Source organism: Martes martes (genome assembly GCF_963455335.1).
Source record: "Martes martes genome assembly, chromosome: 17".
Classification (NCBI taxonomy): domain Eukaryota; kingdom Metazoa; phylum Chordata; class Mammalia; order Carnivora; family Mustelidae; genus Martes; species Martes martes.
This window is the reverse complement of record NC_137905.1, coordinates 41,746,732-41,774,023: the sequence shown is the minus strand read 5'-3', so window position 1 is coordinate 41,774,023 and position 27,292 is coordinate 41,746,732. Positions and strand designations below refer to the sequence as shown.

The 27,292-nt window shown below is 52.6% G+C and overlaps 1 protein-coding gene across 1 annotated transcript; it reads right to left on the bottom strand.

Moving 5' to 3' along the window:
- Window positions 1–600: 600 nt before the first annotated feature.
- On the bottom strand, window positions 601–26,667 carry WTIP (WT1 interacting protein; the record flags this gene model as incomplete). The annotated part of the gene is made up of 8 exons (XM_080828666.1): window positions 601–1,655; window positions 4,743–4,811; window positions 5,456–5,507; window positions 6,313–6,443; window positions 6,597–6,659; window positions 6,813–6,876; window positions 20,318–20,423; window positions 26,001–26,667. The coding sequence occupies 8 exons, from the start codon at window positions 26,665–26,667 to the stop codon at window positions 1,515–1,517; spliced, it is 1,293 nt and encodes a 430-aa protein (XP_080684792.1). The 3' UTR covers window positions 601–1,514.
- Window positions 26,668–27,292: the final 625 nt, after the last annotated feature.

The window sequence follows — 27,292 nt, the reverse complement described above, 5'->3', positions numbered from 1 at the left end:
CAGCTCCAGGCCTCAGCCCAGCTGTTCCCCAGGGGCCGCCGCTTCCTCTCCAAAGAATCCCAAAAGGCAATCCGAAGCAAAGGCAACGTTCTGATTCCTACAGCCTTGCTTCCCGGGCTGTGACCCTACAAGCAAAGAGACCATATATAATAGGAGAGGCCAAGAGCAGTAGCCAGGAGCAGGTGGTTCCGGGTTTCACCCAAACCTCACTGGCATTTCAGGCACAAACGGACTTAAGTCAAAATATCCCAGTCTCTTGCCGCAGGGACCACCCACGGGTGCAAATCCAACATAAGTCACCGCTGAGAGGTCCCAGCTTCCCAGTACTGATGTGTCTTTCAGAGAAAGAAAATCAATCTGCATTTTCCCAAACCACATTTCATTAGGTCACTGCTCTTCGGACACGGGACACAGAAAAAACCCCACATTATTCCGAATTCTGAAAAGCAAAAAATATTTTGAGATTTAGAGGGATTCATACAAAAATAGTTAAAATACGACGTTTTTACCACGTGAAAACTAGCTGTATGATCTCCAAAGAGGACACTTGTGCGTTTCTTGTCATTTTTCTAAGAAATAACAACCGTGGGCCAAGTTTTTAGAAGAAAACTATATTCTTTTAAAGAAAATGAAAACATTCTCAGAGGAAAAACTTAATTTAAGTCAAATCATACGTTTTTGTCGTGGAGCCTGATACGCAGAGCTTTCCTGCAACAGGTGTTCGCCCCTGCCACGCGGACAGGGCGCCCCCTCGTGGTCTCTCCTGACCGAGAGCCCTGCGGCTGGAATTTGCGTGAGAAGGTTCTTTTCCCAAGGCTGCAGGAGGGTGAGCGGAGGGGGCCAGAGGGGCGGTCCCCAAGCCAGCCGCGCGGGATGGTGGCTGAAATCACCCATTAGAATCCCGGTGACCAAATCCCACTGTGGCCAAAGGCAGGGCTCCTTTGCAGCCCCTACTCCCCAAAGGTGTCATTCTTCACCCCCTCCTGTGACCCCACCCGCAGAGGACACCCTTCCCATCCACCAAAGGCTCTTACGAGACACGCAAACACGCGTGCCCCCCGCCAAACCCCGCCTGCCAGCCCACCCCTGCCCCCCAGGGACGGTCTGAGACGGGGGACCCCTTCTGAACCGGGAAACGGGGGGGGGGGCGGTCCTGCGCCCCGCGCCCCTGCACTTGGTCTGGGAGCCAGCCCGAGGCCGCGGGGCGCAGGGGCCTGGGAACGGAAGGCTGGCGTGGGGTTGGGGGAGGCGGGGGCCGGGCCGGGCAGGAAGAAAGGAAGCGGCCAGAGGAGGCACAGACGGTGAATAAATAGAAACAGCTCCGCCGCGGGGCCGGCCCCTGGACGGCAGCTCGGGGGGCTCGTGGGTGGGGGTGGGGCGGCAGCCGCGCCCGCGAACGCGGAGCTCGGACACTGACCTGGTCACCCATCCCGCCCGGGCGCGCGCTCTCACACACGCACGCACACGCACGCACACGCACGCACGCGCGGCCCCCGCGGGGCTCCCCCAGCCCCTCAGAGCTCCGTGACGTGCACGGCAGATGAGGGAAGGGGGCCGGGCCGGAGGCGCCGCAGGTGGCAGCGGCGGCACAGCAGGTGGCCCTCCAGGGGGTAGCAGCGGCGTCCGTCCTCCCCGCTCAGCTGCAGCCCGCAGTCCTAGGGAAGAACACAGCCCCGACCCCGGAGTAAGCAAGCGGGGCACGGGAGGGCACAGGAGGGTAACGGGGCGGGGCGGATCTCTGGGGCCCCATGCGACTTCCGAAGGACTTAGGCTTTGATTGGGTCGGGGGATCTGGGGCCCAGTGTCGGCCCCAGCCAATCGCAGATGCCTCTCAGACTTCCAAAGGAGGCAGTGAGGAGGGCGGTTGCCGGACACCCCTCTGGAATCTGCTGGAATCCGCGGGAGGGCTGGGCCGTCCACGGGGGTATCAGCCCAGAAATGTGATGATGGCTTTTAACAACCACCAACGGATTGGGGCGCTGGGGTGGCTCAGTCGGATGAGCCTCTGACTCTCAATTTTCGCTGAGGTCATGATCTCCGGGTGGTGAGATCGAGCCCGACATCTGCTCGTCCCTCTCCCTCTGCTCCCCAACCCCCTGCTCACTCTCTCTCTAAAATAAATAAAATCTTAAAAACAACAAACAACCGGTTATGTCTCCCAGGCAGTGCAGATAACTAGAAAAGAGAAGGGGACCCAGAGCTGAGCCGCAGAGGCTCCCACACCAAGCGGAAAGAGGAGGAAGACTCCAGCCGGAGGGATTTGAGGGGAAAATAAAAGGAAAGTCCAAAATAGATGGTCCCAAGGGCACAGGGAAGAGAGTCCCGGAGGGAGGGTCGGCGTACAGAAAGCCACTGAGAGGTTAGGACAATGACAACTGATAAGTGTCTCCTGGATCCCACTACATAGGGGTCATTGGAGACTGGGGGGAGGGGACGGGGATCAGGTATCTGACCGCAGCACCCTAAGAAATGGAGAAGGAAAATCGGGAGAGACCCAGTACACAAGGAGTTGTGCTTTCTGTCCCATGCCTTACCATTTGACCTCTGCAGTATACTTTATAGGCAAACTGCCTCTGTTGAACAAGTTGTGAGATTCTTACTGGACCTCCATAAATTTAGGCTGGCAGGAAGCGGAAAGGGTAGCGTGGGGAGTGTGCTGTCAGGACTGGGGCAGGGCCGACTGCCCAGCTTCTTCCTTCCTCTGCCCCCCCAGCCCAAGGAGACCCCTTCCATCACACTCTCATCACATCCAGGGCTAACCTGCTTTGGCACGTGTTTCCCGAAGGCCCTGAGACCAACACCTGCTGTCCTGCTCCACACAAGTCACATCCCAGGAATCGCCCTGTCCTGCCATCAGGCCCTGCTGCTAACCGCCACATGCCGGAGAGGGGCCAGGCAAGAGGGCCCTGAAACCCTTGCTCCTGGCCGAGGGTCTCCCTGGGGGCAGTAGCCCCGAGGCTCTGGCTGCGTATCACCTGCCACTCGCCCTGCTCGTTGGCTCTCAGCATGGACCCTCCTTGTGCTTGGTGGTCCCAACGGGACCCCATGGTCCCCAGGAGGCAGACCAGATCCCCCGGTACTGTCAGAGAGGACACGGCGGCCCTTCTGTAGGCCATGCCTGCTCCTGCTCCTCCTTCCCTGGTCCCCCAGCAGGATTCTAGTTCCCGCTGGGCCACCTGCCCCAACCAAGGCCACTGGGGTCCAAGCAGACCCTTGACAGCTACTGAAGATTTCTCACAGACACACCCTCCTGCTTTGAACTGGGGCCCTAAACCCAACATGCTTTTCTCGGTTTTTCTCCTACCTCCATTCACTCATTCTCGGCCTCCCCATACGGCTGCTTTGCCTCCATGCACCCCCTAAATGTTGGTGTTCCTTAGGCTATCCTGAACCCCCACTCCTGCCCCCACAGCTCTCCCTAGAAAACTTCGTTCACTCCCCGGGCTTCAGCTTCAAGTTCATGATGGGACTCAGGCGTCCAGCCATGACAGTAACAAGGCCTGACTCTCCCATCCTACCTTTAACAATGAAAAACCAGGTCAAAGATAAGGAACACTGATGGTCAGAGCTAGGATGACAGACAAGGGAGGTCAGTGATCTCTGAGAGAAGGCAGATTCGTGAGGTGAACCCTACAACTGCCCCAAGTTACTACCTGAAGAAACTGTCCATGCTGCCCAAAGAGGGTCCACTGGTCTCCTTGCCCTGGGAATCTGGGGATGCCAAGGCAATGAGAAACCACAGGGCAGAGTATCAGCGAGGAGAGAGCGCGAGGTGTGCCCACGACTCCCAAATTCCTGCGCCTGCAGCCAGAGTCTTTAACTCCAGCACGTCTAGCTGCCCCAAAGGACATCTCCACTCAGGTGTCCCCAACATACGAAGAGAGCAACTCTCCCTTCCACCTCCCACCCTCGCTCTCTCCTGGGGTCCTAAACGACACCTCCGAACCCCTAGACTAGCACGCCCAGTCATGGGCCAAGTCCAGTCCCTTCTAAAGCCTGACCATCACACAACTCAGTGCTGTACCCTGAACCCAGGACCACAGCCTTGACACCACCAGCCTCCGTCCTCCCCACAGAACCCCAGCCCCACGCCCTCTTCCTCTATTCATTCTCTGCCTGGCATAGAGAACCCTTTTCAAAGTGCTCATGCCATTGTGTCATCCTTCTCGAGCATTCTCCACCCCGGGATAAGTCCACACGCCTCAGCTGGCATAGCCTTATGTCCCCCGCTCCTGCCAGCTTCTCGTGACTCAAAACAACACAGTCACCTTCACCCGTAAGCCGTTCTGCTTCCACTGCTGGAAGCCTCGCGGCCTCCTTGGATACTCATTCATTCTGCAAACCTTAGCTCGGGCCTCACTTTCTCCAGAATGCCTTCCCTGATTCTCCAAGGCCTCCTACGCCCTCGGACAAGTCACCTCGATGGCAATACTGACCCTATCCAGATACTGCCCGAGCCCTCTCCGCCACCCTAAGAGTGGAGACACCTGATTTTTACTCTCTGCACACCTCCAGCATACCCCACACTGTAAATCTTCAGTAAATATGTGACTGGATGGGAAACAGGGGCTGAAAACATATTGGGGAGAAGGGAGAGGGCTCCCTGGGGAGGGCGGGGCGAAGGGGGCGGAACCATAGAGGAGGAGGCCAGCCCACAGAACCCGAGAGAAAAGGAGCTCCAGGTGGAGAGGAGGGCCGCCCCAGCCACCAGCACTCCCAGGGGCGGGGTGGGCTGTGCTCACCTCACAGTGGTAACACTCCACGTGGTAGTCTCTGTCCATGGACACCACCCGGATGGTGGTCTCACAGCCCTGGAGGATGAGACAGGGTTTGCACGCGATCAGCGCCCCGGGGTTTGAGGGGCGCCCGCCTACACAACACGGGCCAGCCCAGCAGACGTGTGTCCGCGACCACGTGAGCCCTGACTGCTGTTTCCGTGGGCAGGACAGAGACAGCAGGGACACACGTCCAGACATCCTGGTGCAGCTGTGCCCACAGCATGCACATGTGTCCACGAGGGCGGTCACAGGGGCAGTCACAGGGGCGTCAGGGTGCACACGCGCGTCCTTCCCCGTTCTTTGCGGTCAGGGAGGACCCTGGCCCAGCCTACTGCTCCCGGCACAACAGTGTGGGGCAGAACCAGCAGGCGTGGGAGCCACGAACCAAGAGAGCGCTGCCCCACCCCGGGCGGCATCTTTCTCTTGCCTGCTCTGCCCACCGCCTCAGCCCGGGGGCCAGCCTTCCCTCACAGCCACGGAGCCCAAGGCCACCATTCCTCTCTGACTCGTGTAGGGACACCTGGGCACTTGTGGGCACAGCACAACCCTCGGCCCTGAGGGATGTGGGGCAGGGGCATCCGCTCATCCCTCCCAAGATCGGGGGCCAACACGAGCGGAACAAAGCCAAGGCCGGGCTGGGCCAGACACCTGGTCATCACCCGATGAGTGGCTCCTACCTGTGCAGGAAGGATAGGACGGGCACAGGAGGCACATTTTGGCGCAAAAACCCTGGAGGGATAAAGGAAACCAGAAGGGACCAGCTGAGTGGCCAGAGTCTAAGGGCACCGAGGCAGACCCACCCACAGCATCAGGACCCCTTTCCTTGTGTGGACACACTGGGCTGGGCGCGGCCTCTTCGGTACCTTCTTGGCCTTTTATCTGGCTCAATTCACGTCTGCCCCATCACCTCCTCCAGGATGGCTTCAGGTTGGTTCTCCCTACCCTCTCCTTCACGCTGTGAGTTCCCTGTCCCCTAATGTCCAGGTTTGGGCCTCCCCTCGCTAGGACCCCTGTGAAGCCTGGCTCCATACTGAGTCCCAGGGATCTGCACAGGACACCCACCCAGCACAAGGCAGTAGCTCGGGACCAGAGTTCAGAGGGCCGGGCCTGGAGCCCCAGCAGGGGACAACGGATTGGCTGCTCATGTGGATACCCGACAGGCAGGGAAAGGACAGCCACAGAGACTCCAAGCCCCCACCCCGGGCAGAAGGGGCCTCGCCTGCCCCTTAGAAAGGAGGGACAGATGTGGACCAGGCAACCGAGGAGTCCCGCCCCCACTAGGAGGAGAGGGAGCATGCAGGCAAAGGCAGGGAGGGGAGAGAGACGGGAAAGAGAAGGCTGGTAGCGGGATCATCCCAGAGAGGGCTCGAGGCAGAGATCCAAGCCTTGCCCCAGCTGCTGCGTGCACAAAGGGAAGCTGGAAGTGGCACAGCCAAGAATGGAGGGCATACGGACAGGCCAGGTGGAAAACTGCTCCTGGGGCGGCAGGAGACACAGCGGGAGTCCCACCTGCCCCCCAGCACTGGCTACTCACGTGTGATAGTCTCTGACACAGTAGATGTTGTTCTCCACGTCCACGGTGAAGGGCACCCCGTCCAGGCACTCGTTGCACACCGAGCACCGGAAACAGCCTGGGTGGTAGGACTTCCCCAGGGCCTGCAGGATCTGGGGGTGGGAGGCACTGAAGGGTCAGTGCAGACGGAAGGCTCAGCACAGCCCCCGGAAGAGGCTCTGGCTCTGAGCCCGTGGCAGGGGCATGGGTGGGTCCTAAGACCACCCGTGGCAGAGGGGCTCCAGGAGACTGGGGGAGGTTCTCACCATCTCCATGATGAGGTGTCCGCACACGCTACACTTGTCAGCTGTTTGCTGGAACCCGGAGTACTGACAGGGGACAGAGGATCCAGAATGTCCCGTGACAAAGGGGCCCTCGCTGCCCAGCCGGCACCTGCCTCCTGGCCCCAGGTCTCCACATGGAGCAGGAGGGTCACCTCCCCTGCTCTCACCCTCGGTGGCCGGGACCCGGCTCTGACTCACCAGGAAGTCCTCCTGGCAGTAGACTTTCTCACCCACGTTGTAGAACGCCTTCCCTCGAAGTCGTCTGCCTGCAAGAACGAGGATCAGGAAGGGGGTCCGTGGGCCGCTGGAACCCGCGGAGGGGGCCCCTGCTTCCATTTCTCAGGACTCTTCTCCGACCGATGAGAAGCGGATTATGGGCAAATTTTAACATTTCCCTTTAATATTAGGTTACTACTGTGCTGATAATAAATATTTTTAAAAAAATTAAACAGATCATATTGACAAGATTATTATAAGAGGGTGTCTGAGCAAATACATGAAGGGAGTGTTTTTCAAATGTCAACTGTTCTGGTTAATTTTTAAAAATACATTTGTTTCAGGGATGCCTGGGCGGTGCAGTTGTGGCCTCCTGGGTTCGGCTCAGGTCGTGAGATCAAGCCCCGTGTCAGGCTCCATGTTTAGCAGATTCTGCTTGAGATTCTCTCTGCCCTTCCCCCTAGGTCTCTGTCTTTGTCTCCGCCTCTCTCTCCCTCTCTAAAATAAATAAATAGATCTTGTAAAAAATGTTAAAAAAAAAAAATAGATTGACTTCAGTGGGACTGAGAGCAGATGTTCCAGAATGCACTGCCATCATCTGTGAACGTCAGGACAACTCCCACCAGGTAAGAAAGCCCTGGTGAAAAGGGGTCCTGTCAAAGCAGGGGCCCCAGCAGACCTGGCAATGCCGTTAGAGGCATCCCATCAGAGTCGGAAGAAAGACCACAGTGCCTGACCAGGAACAGAAGCGAGCCTCCTCCCCTGATAAAGGGCACCTGTGAGAAACCGTCAACAGACACCAGACATCAGGTTCGAACATGACATGCTCTTCCCCTGGGGATTCAGCACTGGACTAGAGGCCCAAGCAGTGCAAGAAGGCAAGGGAAAAAATTTTTTAAAAATTAGGAGCGCCTGGGTTGCTCCGTGGGTTACAGCCTCTGCCTTTGGCTTGGGTCATGATCTCAGGGTCCTGGGATCGAGCCCTGCATCGGGCTCTCTGCCCAGCAGGGAGCCTGCTTCCCCCTCTCTCTGCCTGCCTCTCTGCCTACTTGTGATCTCTGCTTGTCAAATAAATAAAGAAATAAATAAATAAGTAATAAAATTAAAATTAAAAAAATAAGAATTGGAAAGGAAAAAGTGAAACTATCTTTAATCAGGATGATATGATTATGTTACGTAGAAAATTGTAAGGAATCAACCCAAAAAAACCCTACTAGAGGACACCTGGGTGGCCCAGTTGATTAAGTGTCTGTCTGCCTTCAGCTCAGGTCATGATCCTGGGATTCTGGGATCAAGTCCCCGCACTGGGCTCCTTGTTCAGCACAGAGCCTGCTTCTCCCCCTGCTTGTGCTCACTCTCCCTCTCTCCCTCTGACAAAAAAATAAAATCTTAAAAAACAAAAAACCCTACTAGAACAAATAAATGAGTTTATCAGGGTTCTAAGACAGGTGGTCAGAAGGTGAAAACCAACTATCTTTGTATATTCCGCTAACAAATGACTGGAAAATGAACTCACAATTTTTAAAACTGCGTTCGTAATAGCACCCCCCAAACCCCGCAAAATACTGAGGGGGTACATTTAATAAAAGACGGCTGTGACCCTCACCATGCCACACCAGACTTGGCTGGGAGAAATCTCGGAAGATCTCCGTAAAGAGCGTGCTGTACCACTGCAGGAGGGCCATTCCCCACTGGGGCTCTTGCATTTCTGCCCACCTTACAGGGGACCAGCAGCGTTCATTCTGAATTACCTCCCAGAGGACATTTGTGAAACACACTGCTTGGAAGCCAGACAGCTTCTTGCCCTCTACAGTAGAAAGCAGGTGTGTCTGCAGTCCAGTGCAATACCCATAATGTGTTCCTCAGAAGCAAGGGTCTGAGAGCTTTGCTGAAAGCCCATTATAAAACATCGGGTTCCCTCAGTTCAGGGTTCCCTAGACTTGATGTAGACCCACTCCCTGTGCAGCACCCACGTGGGCCCCTCTACATCACCCCTGCGGGCCTTGACGGCATACGCAGAAGGATTCAAACATGAAGCTCATCCCATCTTCGGGGCTGCGAGCCTCTGCCCTGGGAGGCTCTGTCTTCAGTCAGCATCAGCCCAACAGCGGCCGATGAACGTGTCAGCTTGCAAGTGGGGAGAAAAATCTCAGTCCCTGACAATCTTCATGGCTTCGGATGTTCTGCTATCATTCTCCCCCAGCTGACCTAGACATGCAATGCCCCTCAATCAAGATCCCAGCACTGTTACTTGTTTTGTGGAAACTGACATGCCAATTCTATTCCGTGTGTTTTTCTCCTTTCAAACCCTTGTGCTGAGGGCTGACTTCCAATTCTAAAATTTATATAAAGACACAAAGAACCTAGGCTAATAGCCCAATAATCGTTCAAAAGATCAACAGGGCTGGAAGACTGACACTACCTGTCTTAAGACTTCAAGTCATCAGGACAGCGTAACGCGGGGGTTAGGAAAGACAGAAAAATCAGCGAAACAGAACAGAGTGCAAAAATAGTCCCATAAATATTTCAGTAAACACACACGTGGGAAAGCAAAGTCTTCTCAACACATAGTGCTGTGACAACTGGAGGAGAAAAATGAAATACGGAACAAAAATGAAACACAATTCCTAACCTCACACTATACACAAAAGTATAGTATGAGGGGGGGCGCCTGGGTGGCTTAGTCAGGTAAGCGTCTGACTTCAGCTCAGGTCATGATCTCAGGGTCTTTTTTTTTTTTAATTAAAGATTTTATTTATTTATTTGACAGGGAAATCACAAGTAGGCAGAGAGGCAGGCAGAGAGAGAGGGGGAAGCAGGCTCCCTGCTGAGCAGAAAGCCCGAATCGAGGCTCGATCCCAGGACCCTGGATCATGACCTGAGCCGAAGGCAATGGCTTAACCCACTGAGCCACCCAGGCGCCCCATGATCTTGGAGTCTTGAGAACGAGCCCCACGCCAGGCTCCCTGCTCAGCGGAGTCTGCTTCTCCCTCTCCCTCTGCCACATCCTCCTCCCCAGCAATCTCTCTCTCACACACGCTCTTGCTCTCAAATGAATAAACAAAATCTTAAAAATAAAAAAACTATAGGGGCGCCTGGGTGGTTCAGTTGGTTAAGCATCTGCCTTCAGCTCAGGTCATGATTCCAGGGTCCTGGGTTCGAGCCCCACATCAGGCTCCTTGTTCAGTGGGGAGCCTGCTCCTCCCTCTGCCTGCCACTCCACTTATTTGTGCGCTCTCTCTCACAAATGAGTAAGTAAAATCTTTTTAAAATAAATAAATAAAAAAAAAGAAAATAGGGGCACGCCTGGGTGGCTCAGTCAGTTGTGTCCGACTCTGAATCTCAGCTCACGTCTTTCTTTCAGGGTTGTGAGTTCAACCCCCACACCGGGCTCCATGTTGGGTCGGAGCCTACTTAAAAAAAAAAAAAAAAAAAAACTATGAGAAAATATTCACAAAACATACATCTGAAAAGAACTTGTACCCAGGATAAACATATTCTTACAACTAAGTAATAAAAGACTTAAAGTAACTTTCAATTCAAAAGCTGAGCCAAAGACCTGAACAGACTTCATCAAAGAAGATATAAATGGCCAAGAAGCAGACAAAGAGTTCCTCAACCTTATTAGTCATCAGGGAAACGCAGATTAAAACCACAAGATATCACTTCACATCCATCAGAATGGCTAAAATTAAAAAGACAAAAATACCAATTGTTGGCAAACATGTAGAATAACCAAGTCTCTAACATTTCTAGTGGGAGTATGAAAATGGCACAACCCCTCTGGAAAACACTGGCGGTCTCTTATGAAGTTAAACATACACTTAGCCTCTGACCCAGAAATTCCACTCCTTGGAATTTACCCGAGAGAGAAATGAAAACATTTGTCCACAAATGACCTGTACGGGAATGTTCACAGCACAATCTATCAGTGTATGAATGTACCACAAGTTACACATGCAAGAAAATCCTACTCAGCAGCAGAAAGGAGTGAGCTACTAATATGTGGGTTAGGGGCGCCTGGCTGGCGACTTTTGATCTTGGGGTTGTAAGTTTGAGCCCCACGTTGGGTGTAGAGATTACTTAAAATAAAATCTGGAGGGCCGCCTGGGTGGCTCAGTCGTTAACCATCTGCCTTCGGCTCAGGTCCTGATTCCAGGGTCCTTCTCCCTCTCCCTCTGCCTGCTGCTCCCCCTAATTGTGCTCTCTATCTGTCCAATAAATAAACAAAATCTTTAAAATAAACAAATAGGGAACCTGGGTGGCTCAGTGGGTTGAGGCCTCTGCTTTCAGCTCGGGTCATGATCCCAGGGTCCTGGGATCGAGTCCCACATCGGGCTCTCTGCTCAGCAGGGAGCCTGCTTCCTCCTCTCTCTCTGCCTGCCTCTCTGCCTACTTGTGATCTCTGTCTGTCAAAAAATAAATAAAATCTTAAAAAAAAATAAAAAATAAATAAAATAAAATAAACAAATAAGATAAAATCTTTGAAAAATAACACAGAGGTGGGGGGCACCTGGGTGGCTCAATCGGTTAAGCGTCTGCCTTCAGCTCAGGTCATGATCCTAGGCTCCTGGGATCAAGCCCCGCATCGGGCTCCCTGCTCAATGGAGAGCCTGCTCCTCCCTCTCCCTCTGCCTGCCACTCTGCCTACTTGTGCTCTACCTCTCTGTCAAATAAATAAAATCTTTAGGAAAAAAAAGGGGGGATTTTTAAAAAATAATTCAATGTTTAGCAAAAAATTTAAAAAATCAGCCATAAAATAGTATATAATATATGACTTCATTTATATGAAGTTCTAGAAGAGACAAAGCTAATCTGTGGTGGTAGAAATCGTAACACTGATCGGGCAGGTGTGATGGGAAACACTGGGCATCAGCTAAAAAAGGGCAAGATTGGAGTTTCCAGGGTGTTCAAATTTCTCTGTATCCTTGTTAGGGGTGTGAGATACGTAACAGTACACATGAATCCAAAGTCTTTGAACTACACACTTTAGATCTGTAAATGGAACCCAGTTACATACACACACAAAGATAAACCGGAAACATCTCGTGCCAGAGTAAAGAAGTGCTCCAAGACCGATGGAGGCTTGCCAAAAGGGTACACGGACCAACTCGAAGGAACCTCTTCTGGCCAAATTTGAGCATCAGAGAGAGTAAGGGCTGTATTGCAAAACATGGTGTGTGTGAATCAAAGTCCGTGAGTAAAAATATGCTCGTAAAAGAAAAACAATTTTCCTCCTCTTCAAGTTTAAAACTTCCCTTACTAAAGTTTTAAAATACTCCTTGGAGGGGCGCCTGGGTGGCTCAGTGGGTTAAGCCTCTGCCTTTGGCTCAGGTCATGATCTCAGGGTCCTGGGATCGAGTCCCGCATCGGGCTCTCTGCTCAGCGGGGAGCCTGCTTCCCTGCCTACTTGTGATCTCTCTCTCTGTCCAAGAAATAAATAAAATCTTAAAAAATAAATAAATAAAATAAAATGCTCCTTGGGGTAATCCCCCTCCACACAGCCCCCACTCGATTCCCACAGACACACTTCCACAATCAAAAATGATGTGAACATGGGAAGAGACAAGGTATCACGACCAAGAGTGAGGAGAAACAATAAATAATTGAAGTAGGACTTCAAAGGCATCAGATATTGGGATTATTAGATACAGAATATGCGTATTTAACATGCTTGCAAAATAAAAACAGATGTCCAAAACCCGAGACTACAAAGACTTCTTGGACAGGATGTTAAAAGCAATAACTGAAAACAAACAAAGATAAATTTGACTTCCCTAAGAATCGCTCTTCAGCAGAAGACGTCATTAAGAAGGTAATAAAGCAAGAATAGGTTAGGAAGGGGCGCCTGGGTGGCTCAGTGGGTTAAGCCTCTGCCTTCGGCTCAGGTCATGATCTCAGGGTCCTGGGATCGAGCCCCGAATTGGACTCTCTGCTCAGCAGGAAGCCTGCTTCCCCCTCTCTCTCTGCCTGCCTCTCTGCCTACTTGTGATCTTTCTCTGTCAAATAAATAAATAAAATCTTTTAAAAAGAAAAAAAAGAATAGGTTAGGAAAAGAATTTACAACACATATCCAACACAGAACTCAGGATCCAATACGCGTACAGAACTCCTACAAATCAATAAGAGTCAAACAACCCAATTTAGAAATGGGCAGAAGACTTCAACAGTCATTTTACAAACAAAGGCATTCAAATGGCCAACAGACATGAAAAGGTATATGAGTCTTCACTACTCATCAGAGAAAATTCACATTAAAATCTCATTAAAATACCACGCCAGGGGCACCTGGGTGGCTCAGTGGGTTGGGACCTCTGCCTTCAGCTCAGGTCGAGGTCCCAGGGTCCTGGCATCAAGCCCCGCATCGGGCTCTCTGCTCAGCCGGGAGCCTGCTTCCCCTCCCCCTCTCTCTCTGCCTGCCTTTCTGCCTGTTTGTGATCACTCTCTGTCAAATAAAAAAACTAAATAAAATAAATAAAATAAAATGTCACACCACCCTCACTAGAATGGCTGAAGACTGGTGACGCTACATGCTGGCAGGAATAAAGAAAAACTGGAATTCTAATACATTGCCAATGGGATAAAAAATTGCTTCGTCTACTATGGTAAACTGCTTAGCAGCATATATTAACGTAACTCCAGGACCCAGAAACTCCATTGCTAGAAAAATAAGTATAGGACCGGTTGGCAGACTCAGTCGGTAGAGCATGTGGCTCTTGATCTCAGGGTTGTGAGTGCGAGCCCCATGTTGGGTGTACAGATAGCTTAAAAATAAAATGTTTGAAAGAAATAGAAAGAAAGAAAGAAAGAAAGGAAGAAAGAAAGAAAGAAAGAGGGTGCCTGGGTGGCTCCGTGGGTTAAAGCCTCTGCCTTCAGCTCGGGTCATGGTCCCAGGGTCCTGGGATCGAGCCCCGCATCGGGCTCTCTGCTCGGCGGGAAGCCTGCTTCCTCCTCTCTCTCTGCCTGCCTCTCTGCCTACTTGTGATCTCTGTCTGTCAAATAAATAAATAAAATCTTTAACAAAAAAAAAAGAAAGGAAGGAAGGAAGGAAAATATAAAGATCCATCAATGGACATAGACACAATACAACAGTTTTATTTATAATCACCAAATTATGGGAACAGCTTAAAAGTCACGTGTTGATGCCTGGAAGGGGCATAAGGTAATCTTCTGGAGTGATGGAAATGTTCTACACTTGACCCTAATGGTGATTACATGGGCACACAGACAGGTACAAATGTATCAAGCTGTAATGCACTCAAGATTAATATGTTTTACACTCTTCATGTATTTTCAATCTTGATAAAAAGCAAGACACTATCAAAGTTGAGGCAGATTTGAAAAAAGGACCAAAGAAGATTTCTAGAAATTAAAAAAAAAAAAATCCAATCAATGAAATGAAAAACCCAAACAAGGAGTTCAACAGGAGAATTAACACAGCTGAAGAGAAAAAAATGAGTGATCTGGATTCTAGCTTCCAAAAGACGGATCTGAGGAAATTAAACAGAATGGGGGACAGAGAAATGGATGATATGAGAGGAAGAAATTAAGAGACAAAATAGAGGGCGCCTGGGTGGCTCAGTCGGTTAAGCATCTGCCTTCAGCTCCCAGCACTGGGTTCCCTGCTTTCCCTCCGCACCCCCCCACCCTCACTCCTCAAGCTGGCTCTCTCTCAAATAAATACACAAAATCTTTAAAAATGGGACACTTGGGTGGCTCAGTTGGTTAAGCATCTGCCTTCAGCTCAGGTCATGATCCCAGGATCCTGGGATCAAGTCCCACATCAGGCTCTTTGCTCAGCAGAGTGTCTGATTCTCCCTCTGCCTGTGCCCGCTCTCTCTCTCTCTCTGACAAATAATTAAATAAAATCCTTAAAAATAAAAAAGACACCATAGAATGAGAAAGTCTAATATTCCTCATTCGAATTCTAGAAGTAAATAATAGAGAGAATGGGAGAGAAGCAATTTTTGAAAATGAAATAGCTGAAATTTCCCCCCAAATTGATAAAAGACCTGAATCTTCAGGGACACCTGGGTGGCTCAGACAGTTAAGCGTCTGCCTTTGGCTCAGGTCATGATCTCAGGGTCCTGGGATCGAGCCCCAAGTCAGGCGCCCTGCTCAGTGGGGAGTCTGCTTCTCCCTCTTCCTCTGCCTCTCTCCCTCTATCCATCTCCCCCACTCATGCCCCCCCGCCAAATACATACATACATACCTACCTGAATCTTCAGATCTAGAAGTCAAAATGAATCCCAAACAGGACAAATAAAAGAAAATCCACACTTACACACACCAGAGTTAAACTATAAAAGAACGCTTTAAATTATCAGTACTTTTTTTCTAATTGATATGTGAAAGTATTTTAAATATCCTAGAAAAATAATCCTTGGAAGGTATGCATGTTTTAATACATGCTTCATGGTATCTTCTTGTTTGTTTTTTTTAAGATTTTATTTATTTATTTGATGGATAGAGATCACAAGTAGGCAGAGAGAGAGAGAAGGAAGCAGGCTCCCTGCTAAGCAGAGAGCCGATGAGGGGCTCGATCCCAGGACGCTGAGATCATGACCCCGAGCCGAAGGCAGAGGCTTTAACCCACTGAGCCACCCAGGCACCCCCCCCCTTTTTTTAAGGGTATCTTCTTTTTTTTTTAAGATTTTATTTATTTATTTGACAGAGATCACAAGTAGGCAGAGAAGCAGGCAGAGAGAAGAGGAAGCAGGCTCCCTGCTGAGCAGAGAGCCCGATTTGGGGCTCGATCCCAGGACCCTGGGATCATGACCTGAGCTGAAGGCAGAGGCTTTACCCCACTGAGCGACCCAGGCGCCCCGCTTCATGGTATCTTTCAATGAACAGGTTTTTAAATTCTGATGTAGTCAAATTTGTCAATCCCTCCCTTTACATTTGGCTCTTTTCTATGAAAAAAAAAAAAGAACAAAAACTTCTTTACCAGAAGACTAGTAAAGATAAGCTATCTTTTCTTAAAACTTTCAAGTTTTTCTTTATACATTTAAGTCTCTGATCCAGCTGGATTTGATTTGATTTTTTCAGATGGATCACCAACTTTCCCAAAACCATCTACAATGCCATCTATATCACCTATCAATTGTTCACACAGATATGGGTCTGTTTCTGGACTCTCCATTTGGTTCCACTGGTCTGTCTATTCCTGCACCAATACCACATGAAATTAATCAATACCGGTGCCTGGATAGCTCAGTTGGTTAAGCAACTGCCTTCGACTCAAGATATGATCCTGGAGTCCAAGGATCGAGTCCCACGTCAGGCTCCCTAATTGGTGGGGAGTCTGCTTCTCCCTCTGACCCTCCCCCTTCTCATGCTCTCCCTCTCTTGATTACTCTCTCTCTCTCTCAAATAAATAAATAAAATCTTAAAAAAAGAAAGAAATTAATCAATGACAATACATACTGAGACCTGACAGTGGAAGTTTCCCCGACTTGCTCTTTTTCAAAATCATCTTGACTATTCTTAGCCTTTTTGCACTTCCATTTGAATTTTAGAATTAGCTTGTCAAATTCATGAAAACCTGATTAACCGTAACTGCAATGCATTATAGATCAATTTGGAAAAAAGCAACATCTCTACACTATTGAATATACCCATCCATGAATATGGTATATTTTATTCTTCTTGTCTTACTGCAATGACCAGGACCTCTAGTACAATGCTGAATTGAAGACATGACTGCAGGTAGCTTTGTCTTTTCCTCATTTAAAGGTCCATTTTTCTCTAATTTCACCAATGAGTATGATGTTTGCATAGATTTTTTTTTTAAGATTTTATTTATTTATTTCACAGACAGAGATCACAAGTAGGCAGAGAGACAGGCAGAGAAAGAGGGGGAAGCAGGCTCCTGGCTGAGCAGAGAACCCGATGCGGGGCTCGATCCCAGGACCCTGAGATCATGACCTGAGCCAAAGGCAGAGGCTTAACCCACTGAGCCACTCAGGCGCCCCTGCATAGATTTTTAGTAAACAACTTTTGTCGGGTTTAGAAAGTTCCCTTTTATTCCTAGTTTGCTAAGGATTTGCATCATGAATCAATGTTGAATTTTACCAATTGCTTTTTCTATACCTAGTGAGATGAAAGTACAGCTTTTCTCCTTTAATTAATTAATAAGGTGAATTACATTAATGATTTTTTTTAAGTAGGCTCTACACCCAGTGTGGGGCTTAAACTCATGACCCTGAGATCAAGAATCACATCCTCCAGGTGCCTGGGTGGCTCAGTCAATTAGGCATCCACCTTCAGCTCAGGTAATGATTCCAGGATTAAGCCCTGCATCGGGCTCCCTGCTCAATAGGGAGTCTGCTTCTCCCTCTTCCTCCCCCTGCTCATGGTCTCTCTTCTTGCTCTCTCTTTCTCAAATAAATAAAATCTTAAAAAAAAAAAAAAAAAAGAGTTGCATGCTCTATTGACTGAACCAACCAGGCGCCCCTACCTTAATGAATTTTTTAATGTGAATCCGCCCTAGTATTCTTCAAATAAACTCACCTTGGACATAATGTATTATCTTGATTATACACTGGTGAATTCAGTTCTGGAGGAAATAAGAGGGGAACAAAATAAATAGTACCAAAAAAAAAAAAAAGAAAGAAAGAAAGAAATTCCCAGAACTGAGGGGGCAAACGTCCAGTCCAAGAGGGCTCTGTGTGTGCCCAGCGCAACCACAATGGTTAAAACCCTATAACAAACATAAATAAAATGTCCCAAATCAGGCTGCTGCTGTCTTGTACAAGTTCAGAAGCACTGCTGCATTGCATCTCCGTAAATGGTGCCCCCTGGAACCGTGCAGTACATGGCCATTTCCAGACACCATTATAGCCGGGATTGATGCAACACGACATTCTTCCTCCCCAGAGCTCCTCAAAGGAAAACCTGAATCACACACACACACACACACACGTGAATCCGGATGGCATCAGAATGTAGCAGCAACAGCAGCTGCTGGAAGATAAAACCATGACTTCAAAATGCTGAGTGAGGGTTGCCTGGCTGGCTCTGTCCTCCGGGAGTAGGACTCTTGATCTCAGGGTTGTAGGCTCAAGCCCCATGTTGGATGTAGAAATTACTTAAAAATAAAATCTTTAAAAAAAAATGCTGAGTGAAAATCGTTTCAAATTTGGAAATCTATTGCCAATCTAGAAAGTATGAGGGTAGAATAAAGGCATTAGACACAGCAGAATTCAGAACGGTCTTCCCAGGTGCCTTTTCTTAGGTAATGATAGAAAATCTTGGTAGGCAATGTTTCACAGCTTTGATTTCTTGCTTCTCCTCCAAGTTTTTCCATCTCCAACCTTGCCTCGGACAACCTGGTTCACTTAAGGGAAACCTGAATCCACTCTCATTATCCATGCATGGGCTTGATTAGTCTAAAGACAACTCCTCTTCCCTTATTACGGTCTTATTCAGAGACATGTCGGCATGTCGGTCATCAATCATGGCCCTCCCCACAACCCAAGAACTTGGTTCAGGAATGGATGTGTGAGATGCTCTGGCCAATGACATACAAGGAGATATTTGCTATGGGCTTGCTTGCTTGCTTGCTTTTTTTAAGATTTTATTTATTTGTCAGCGAGAGCGAGCACACACGCAAAGCAAGGGGAGAGTCACGCAGAGGGAGAAGCAGGCTCCCTGCTGAGCAAGGAGCCTGATGTGAGACTCAATCCCAGGACCCCAGGATCATGAGCTGAGCTGAAGGCAGATGCTTAACCAACTGAGCCACTCAGGCATCCCTGTTATGTGCTTTCTGGAAAAGAAGTTTCTAAAACTATGACCAGAAGAGATGCCCCCTCTTCCTCCAGATTAGTGGGGTGCCAATGGAGGTCTCAAGCTGCCTAAGACATTTCACCACCATAAGAGAAGTTGCCCCAAGGAAAAAGCCAAACCCAAGGGAAACCCAGTGAAGCTACTCACAGGGCTTGAGCCACCAGATCAATCCCAACCTGAAGCTAGCCCTATTGAGCCAAAAAATATTCTTTGAGTTTAAGCCTCCTCAGCAGCTTCTCTGTCATCCCCAGCTAAAAGCTTCCAAAAAATAGTACATTCAATGCAGAGTATACATGGGAAGACACGGAATGAGGAATCTACAGGGGTCCAGAGGGCAACCAACTCAGACTGACAAGCCTCCCCATGGAAATTCAGTAGGATGCCTTATATAATGGAGCCTCCAGGGGAGAGGGGCAGAAAGTGAAGATATGATGAAACAAACCAATACAAGGGGGGGAAAAGGTTAAAAAGAAAAAAAACTCCAGGAAAAGTAAAAGACTACAGGGGGAAAAAAAGGGATGTAATCACCGTATAATTCTAGGCTCTGCAGTGAATTTTTTTTTAAAGATTTTATTTTTTTATTTATTTGACAGAGAGAGATCATAAGTAGGCAGAGAGGGAGGCAGAGAGAGAGGGGAAAGCAGGCTCCCCGCCGAGCAGAGAGCCGGATGTGGGGCTCGATCCCAGGACCCTGAGACTATGACCTGAGCTGAAGGCAGAGGCTTTAACCCACTGAGCCACCCAGGCACCCCACTGCAGTGAATTTTTAAACAGTCAAAGTAACATAAACCTGGTTTACTGACTTAACCGCAGTGTCTGATGGGAGTACACTGAGAAAACGGAAGGAAGAAAAACGGACAGTGTTCCTCATCTGTCATAGCAAAAGTAAGGCTAAAAAGAACACATCCCTGCTTGCATTAAAAAAATAATAATAAATAAATAAATAAATAAAATCTTTAAAATTAAAAAAAAAAAAAAGGACAGTGTATGCTTGTTACAGATGCGAAGGTGTCTACTAGATTCTAAAAATTGCTAAAACAAACACCATGGGGAATGGGGCCAGGAGTGGAAAAGTGACTGGTTTTTTGTTCTTGCAAAAATAGCTTCTCAGGACTAGCTACTTAACACTGTGCATGTATTACACCTCTATAAAATAAAACATTAAAATGCTTCGTGTAAAGTAAATAAACGAGAGACATTTGCTTGGGGGCTAAGCCTGAAGGAACGGTAGGAGAATTCAGAGGGCAGCTTTATTAGGTTGGTTGGATGATAGCCATTTTTTTTTCCTTTTTGAACTTTGTCTTGGTTAAATTTTAACATTTATAGTTTATACTGTGTGTCAAATTGGGAGAAAAAAATATATGGCAGGAAAAGAAACTTCAGCCCCACACCCAGGCAGCCAGGAGACATCAATAGCCTGGCATGGGACGGAGGCCCCAAGGCCAAGGTGGGGGGCGGGGGGCTGCAGCTTTCCCTGCGGTCAGCAAAAGGCTCTCCTCCCTGGTTCCACACCTCACCCCCCGACCCCGCCCAGGAGATCTCCCAGGGGCCTGGGCCTCCCCAACAGGCCAGGCCCCGAGGTAAAGGGGCTACAACTCAGCCTCCTCCACACCCCACTGGGGCCAGGGCTGGACGGTCCACGTGCAGGGGACTCAGGCGCCAGGGGGCCCGCGGCACAGGAGGGCCGAGGGAGAGGTCACCTACCACAGGAGTCGCAGGTGAAGCAGTCCGTGTGATACAAGCTGCCCATTGCCTGGCAAGCCTGCCTTGCTCCGTAGATGCCCAGCCCACACTTGATGCAAATGCCTGTGGGAAGAGAGGCAGGAGAGAGCCGAGGTTAGCACCGGGACCGTCCTGATGCTGCCCGACCTCGGGTGAATGAACTTCCCAAGGCCTCCGTCACTCAGTTACTAATGGCTGACGTGGGAACCATACGGAGCATCCTGGGGTTTGCGCCTGGGCTTGTCTGAGGATTCAAAGAGGCAAGCAGAGAAACTGACACCAAGTCAGGGCTCCCCAACACCGTCCTTGCCAGTAAGATGTTAATGACACGCCGGACGCTGGGGCGGCCCAGTCGCTTCAGCGTCTGACTCCTGGTTTTGGTTCAGGTCGAGATCTCAGGGTGGCGATATCGAGCCCCACCTTGGGCTCCAGGCTCGGTGCAGAGTCTGCCGGAGATTCTCCCTCTGCCTCTGCCCCTCCCCCCAACTCGCAAGCGCGCATGCGCTCCCGCTCTCTCAAGAAACAATCTTTAAAAAATATTAATGACTATATATATATATATATATGAGACATGTTTTTTTATAAACAGACTTTATTTATTTATTTGGGAGAGAGAGAGGGAGCACTAGCAGCGGGGAGGGGAGCAGCAGAGGGAGAGGGAGAAGCAGGCTCCCCGCTGAACAGGGAGCCCGACGCTGGGCAGGCTCGATCCCAGGACCCTGGGATCACGGGGGATCTGAAGGCAAACGCTTCACCGACTGAGCCACCCAGGCGCCCCTGTTAATGACATGTTTATGCCAGAAAGTCATTCTGAGCCCCCTCACCAGGGACCGGTTCGTGGACTCACAGAAAATCCTTTCTGCCATCTCAGGCCAGAAAGAATAAAGCGCACATGAGCACACCCAGGGCAGGGTCGCTGAGCCTCCCCAGCCACGCTTTCCTCCTCCGGAGCAGAAGGGGCGTCTGTTCCCTTGTTCAACCAGCACGTGGACACTGCTAGGCTGTCACGTGCCCCACCGCTGAGGTCCTAGAGATTCTGCCTCACACCAAGGAAGTCCCCCGCCTCGAGGAGCCTCTGAGCCCACAGAGGGGGTCAGACGACAACAGGCAAATAAGTGCTATGGAGGAAAATATGGCTGGCTAAGTATCTATCAGTGTGTGTGAGTCTTAAATAGGATGATGACAGAGAAGGCCCCAGTGACAGGGTGACATCTGAGCTAAGTCTAGAAGAAAGTGGGGAGGAAGGTGACGTGCAGGCATCTGGGATCACTGGGTGGAATCGGGGACCACCCCCAGCAGGACAGCGCCCAGCAGGCGGGGAAGGGGAGGTAAGGAAAAGGGTGACCAGCAATGCCAGGGACCCAGAACGCGGGGTGGGGGGGCAGCCCAGAAGCCCCCTTCAGTTACCCAGGGTCTCCCATACCCCTCAGGGCAGGAAGATGGGCTCCACTGGCCTTCTGGACCCTATGTCTGCTGGCTGCTCCAGGACATGCTGCCCTCCCCCTCTCTCTCCTGCCTTCTCCCAGATCTCTCTCATCAGGATTTAGCCGTGGTGGAGCCTCTCCCCCATCAGCACCACCACACGTCAAGAAAGCTCAGTCCACACTCCGCCGGCTCCTGACTGTGCATACCTCCAGGCTTCCCGTCCTGATCCTGCTATCGAGGTGGGCCAGCTCCTCCTTTTCTGTTTCCAGGATCTGACCCACACCCACATCTCCTGTCCCAGCCCTAGTGGGAGCGCCCTGCACGGCGCTGGGCCTCCCATGCCTCAGCCTCCCCAGGGGAGGGAAGACCAGCTCTGATGCCCTCAAAACCAGGCAGGCACGCCAAGGCAGCGGATGGGGACCCAGGTGAATGGAGAACAGAGCCTGGGCTGTGAACGGCTACCGGGTGGGAACGCAGGCCCAGAGCTGCTAAAGGGGCCAAATTTTCAAAAGAAGCTAGAAATCTGCATTTGTATGTGACATCTTTCCACACTAAAGTGAATTACTAACTTACAGATGTCAAATGCAGATGTCAAACACACTAGGCCCTCAGGTTTCTGCACACAGCCGTTCCTGGGCTCCCCGGGGTCCTACCCACCGCAAGGCCTCACCCCTCCCAAAGGCTCCGGGTGCTCTGCACCAGCCCAGACCTCTCTCCTGAGTCATGGATTCACCTCCCAGCTGGCCCCAGACCACCACGGAGCCGGTGGATTTCCCGTAAAACCGGTCTCGCCTCTGGGTCCCCGCTGGGGAAACAGCACTGGCGCGTGGCTGGGTTTCAGGGTGGCATCCAGGTGCCCCTCCCTTTGTCATTCCCTAACCCTGAATCTCAGCTCCTCTGCTGCCTAATTCCCACTTCATTCCCTCCTCTCACTGCCACTAGCCTGATTCAACACCAATTCTCATCCCAAAGGCCATTTCAAAAGCGTCCTCAAGACCTGGCCCCCAACAGTCCCTCCCGCAAACCGCTGCTAGACTCCTCTTTCTAAAGTGAAAATGACCCACCACTCCCCCTTACTCTTGTCCAGCAAGCTCAAACACCTGACCTTGTCCCTCTCCTAAGTGACCAGAATCCACAGTGAAGAGTGAAAGTCAGCTGCCCGTGGGAAGCAGGACAGGAGGCGGGGCAAGAGGGGAGGCTAATGACTTCATTTTTACTTCTGTTTGCTTTGTTTTCTAAATATGTGCTTGCATCACTTTAATAAAAAGACACTGAAGAGGGGCGCCTGGGTGGCTCAGTGGGTTAAGCCTCTGCCTTCAGCTCAGGTCATGATCCCAGGGTCCTGGGATCGAGCCCCACATCGGGCTCTCTGCTCAGCGGGAAGCCTGCTTCCTCCTCTCTCTGCCTGCCTCTCTGCCTACTTGTGATCTCTGTCAAATAAATAAATAAAATCTTAAAAAAAAAAAAAAAGACACTGAAGAAAGAGAACCAGGAGCACGGAGTCCACACAAAATTCAGGGGGTACAGCATTTCGGAGAGTGGACTCCACCTCTGGGATGGAACAGGGAGAGGCCAAGGCCTGGCGAACAGCGGCTGGGCTGGGGCGTCACAGGGTCCTCCTGTGTGAGAGTCGGCTCAGTCTCATGAAGGGGGGACAGACAGCGGAGGGGCGACAGCAGGCCGGTAAGCAAAGGCGATGCTGAGCAGACGCTGGGATGGCAAGAGCTGGGAGTGCCAGAGAGTCTGCGACCAAACTGGGGTGGATGGGCTTCTTCCTTGCCTCTTTTCTTTTCTCTCATTTTCCTTTTTTTCTTTTTCAAGGAAGACCCTTGTATATACTTATTAACCAAAGCAAAAGGGCCAGTGGAAAGAGGAAAAGCCAAAGATGGAGGAGGTGGGGGTTGAAGGTGAAATGACCATGGTCCTCAGATCTGGACGTGGACTTGACACCCTGAGGGTAACAGGCACCCTCCAACTGCTGACCTCAATTTTCGCAGCAAAGTCGAAAGCGAGTCCAGGAACCGGAGGGACAGGAAGGTTGCTGAGGGAATCAAAGAGGGAACAGACCAAGGCTTAGGAAGACGGGTGGTGCCCAGAAGATCACAGGGGTTGAAGACCATCACCCCACCCCACCCCTTACAGCAGCAAAAAAGGGTGCTGTGGCGTGGACTCGGAGTCAGGGTTCTGCAGGGCAGAGGGGGTCCAGAGGAACCCGAGGTGCTAGTGAGACCAGGTGGCAGTGAGCACTGAAGACCGCCAGAACGAAGCAAAAACAGGGTGTGGCCCTGGGAGGAGGGGGCTCAAGAGAAGGGGAGAGAGGTCACCAAAGTTAGAAGTTCTGGGGGAGGAAAAAAAAGGTTCCGGAAGCCTGAGGCTTTTGGCTGGCTAAGGGCAGAGGAACTTGGTGAGGAGAGTTGGGAGCGTTCCAAAGATGTCAATAAACGGAGAGAGGGACCAGGAGGTCAGCAAGTGTCAGGGCCAAGTGGGGGGCGGGTGGCACAGAAAGGAACAAGCACACTGAGGCTGTGGAATATGGGACGTCCCTTGGAGCTCATGCTACCTGCCGACTTCCTTTTGCAGGACTTCCTTTTGCAGAACTTCGCATTATTCGAGCTCAGTTGTATGAAACTGATACTTTTTATAGTTCCAAGAACTCAAATTTGTTAGCACTAAGTTATCAGCAATATCTATGCAGTAGTATGCAGTAGCTGCCCATATTCTTATAAATTAGGAAAATGTTACCTGGATCTGCCTTCTCTTGGGGGAGAAAAAAGATCTACCATCCCTCACCTCCCACTCCTCGGTGGCTCGGTGGCCCCTTTAGAAAGGATGACCCACCAGCTTCAGCCCTTCCTTCCCTCTCCCACTAAGCTTGGGGCCGGCCACCTCAGCTTCACACAAAGACCCCGCCAGCAGCCGCCCTGGGCCCTGTAGTGCCGGGGGACAGGAGACAAGCAGTCCAGCCGGCAGAGAGCACTGGAGTGGTCCTCTTTAGACCACCACCGCACCTTTGGCTCCTGGCATCTGCCTGGCGGAAGAGGCAACAGCTTCCTAACCCATCTCTGCTCTCCCTGGCCACCAGACGGCAGCCGCAAGACCTACCTACCAAACCACACATTTCTCACCCCAACGCTCCCAGATGAGCCTGCAACCCTCCTGCGGGAGCCCCCTCGCAAAGGCAGACAGACCCTGTGGCGCAGACACTCCCCTGAACACCTGAGCCCTCCCCGGCTGCAGTCCCGGGCGCAGAGTGGAACAATGCCCATTCTCACTCGCCTCCCTTGGCCCGCATTCTTCTGTCTGCCTGGAATGCCCCCCCCCCCCCATCTAGCCTGTCACATACAGCTTCCTCCTCCCTCAAGATCCAGTTCCGGGCGGTCCTGAGCTGCTGGCTGGAATGAATGCACGAAAGATACAAACCCACGGACAGCCTCCGTCCTGCTCCGCGTGATAACCACTCCCACCCCCGGGAGGTGGGAGCCAGGTGCCTCCGCCTTCCCGCTTACTTATCAGTAAGGGGGGGAGGGATCTCGAACCTAAAGAAGAGACCTACGAGTTATCCAAAGAACTAGGTAGGCAGGGAGCGGCCAGGGTCAGACTGGGAAATGCAGACTGTCAGAGACTGGTGGGGTTTGCAAACGCAGCGCAGCAGGATTCCCTTTGGAAACAGCCCATACACGCAGCACAGCCCAGAGCGAGGACAGCCCAGTGTGACCGGCTTGGTCCCCTTACACCTCGGGGTGGGCTTCCCCTCCCTCACACACTCTGCCCCCAGTCACTGCCATTACCAAAGCTTCGGGTCAGGAGGGTCCGGTGGTACCTGGCTCAGCCCACCTCCCTGCTCCTGTCCACTCCCCACACTGCTGGGATCTACAGGAACACCAGTACGGCGGGCTCCTACACGGCCAGGGCTGCCCGGCCGGTCACAAAGCACTGCGAGCAGAGGCAAGCGCTGAGGATGAAGAAATGATCCGAAAACGGCTTATTCCGCCTACTGACCTGACTTACTCTCCAAGTGAAGAGCAGTGAGGGCATCAACTCACTTTGCCAGAACCCCTTCCCCGGCCGGAGATCCACGGGCGAAGTCGCTGCTCTAAGTAAACCTCGGACCCCGCGGGGCGCACTCACACTCCCTGTTGCCCAGCCCCTCCCCCCCCCCGGGAGCCACGCTTCTCCCGGCGCGGCGCACCCAGACGACCGCGGGGGGCTCAGGACCGCGCGGCCGAACTCGCTCACCGAAGTAGTCCCGCGCCGTGCGCGCCTCCAGCGCCCGCTCCAGCTCGCGGGTCAGCGCCTCCAGCCGCCGCTCCGCCGCGCTCGGGCCGCCCTCTCGGGCCGCGGGCAGCGGCAGAGAAGGCAGAGGGAAGGGGGCCGGCCCCGCGGGCTCCGGGGAGCGAGCCGGCGCGGGGCCGGCGGCGGGCAACAGCAGGTCGGCGTAGGCGCCGGCCGAGCCGCGGGAGCCGAGACTGGACACGCTGGAGCGGGCGCTGCCCACCGACGGCGGCCCGGGGCCGGGGCGCGGGTCCGAGCGGCCGGAGCGCGGGCTACCGTGGCGCTGGTCGTAGCCCAGGCTGATGCCGCTGGAGCGGGCGCTGCCGCCGCCGCCGCCGTCGGAGCCCGCCAGGCTGGCCCGCGGGCTGCCCGCGGGCTGCGCGCTGAGCTCGGGCGCCGCCGCGCGCCGCGGGCCTCGCTCCCCACGGCTCAGTCCGTCCGCCCCGACCTCGGGGCCGCCGCCGCCGCCCTTCCCTCTGCGGCCCAGCGCCTGCGCCGCCTCGTCTCCCGGCCCGGGCCGCGGCCCCCGCCGACCCCGGCCTGGAGAGTCGCCGCCCGGCTCCAGCTCCCGCAGGGCCAGCCCGGCCAGGAGCAGGGCCGCCTCGTCCGCGGCCGCCCGGGAGCGCTGCATGGCCCGGCCCGCCGGCCCTGGCGCGTCACCTCCGCCTCCGCTTCCCGCCGCCGCTCCGGCCGCGCCGCCGCATCGTCCGCCCCAAGCCCGGAGCCCGCCCCGGGACCCCTGGGCGCGGGGCGGGGCGGGGCCGGCGCCGGGCCGGGGTCGCTCGGCCGGCCACGCGCGGTCCGGGGGCCGCGGCGCTCCGCTGAGTGGCGCGCGCGGCGGAGGAATGCGCGCTCCGAGGCGCCGGGCCGCGCCCCCTCCTCCCGGCGGGCGCGCGGGGGGCGGAGGGACTCCTTTGTGGGGGCAGGAATGCGAGGAAGGAGACGGCGCTGCGGCCTTTGGAATGCGGGGGGAGTGGCGGCGGCGGCGGCGGAGAGGCGGGGGCCGCTCTTGCCCGGAGCTTGGAGGGGCGCGGAGGCCGGGCCGGGACGCCGGGGCGTGCAGCCGGGAGCTGGCCGCGGGGGCCGGAGCGGCGGCTGTGGCGCCGCGGACAGAGGCGGGCGCGGCCGGCGCCGGGGCCGTCGGGCCTCTGGAAAGGCCCGGGATTCCCACGGGCTGAGCTGGAGGCGGCTCCCCCAGCCCCCGGCCGGAGTAAGAAATACGAGCGGTCGACAAACGGTTCCCACATCCTCCCATC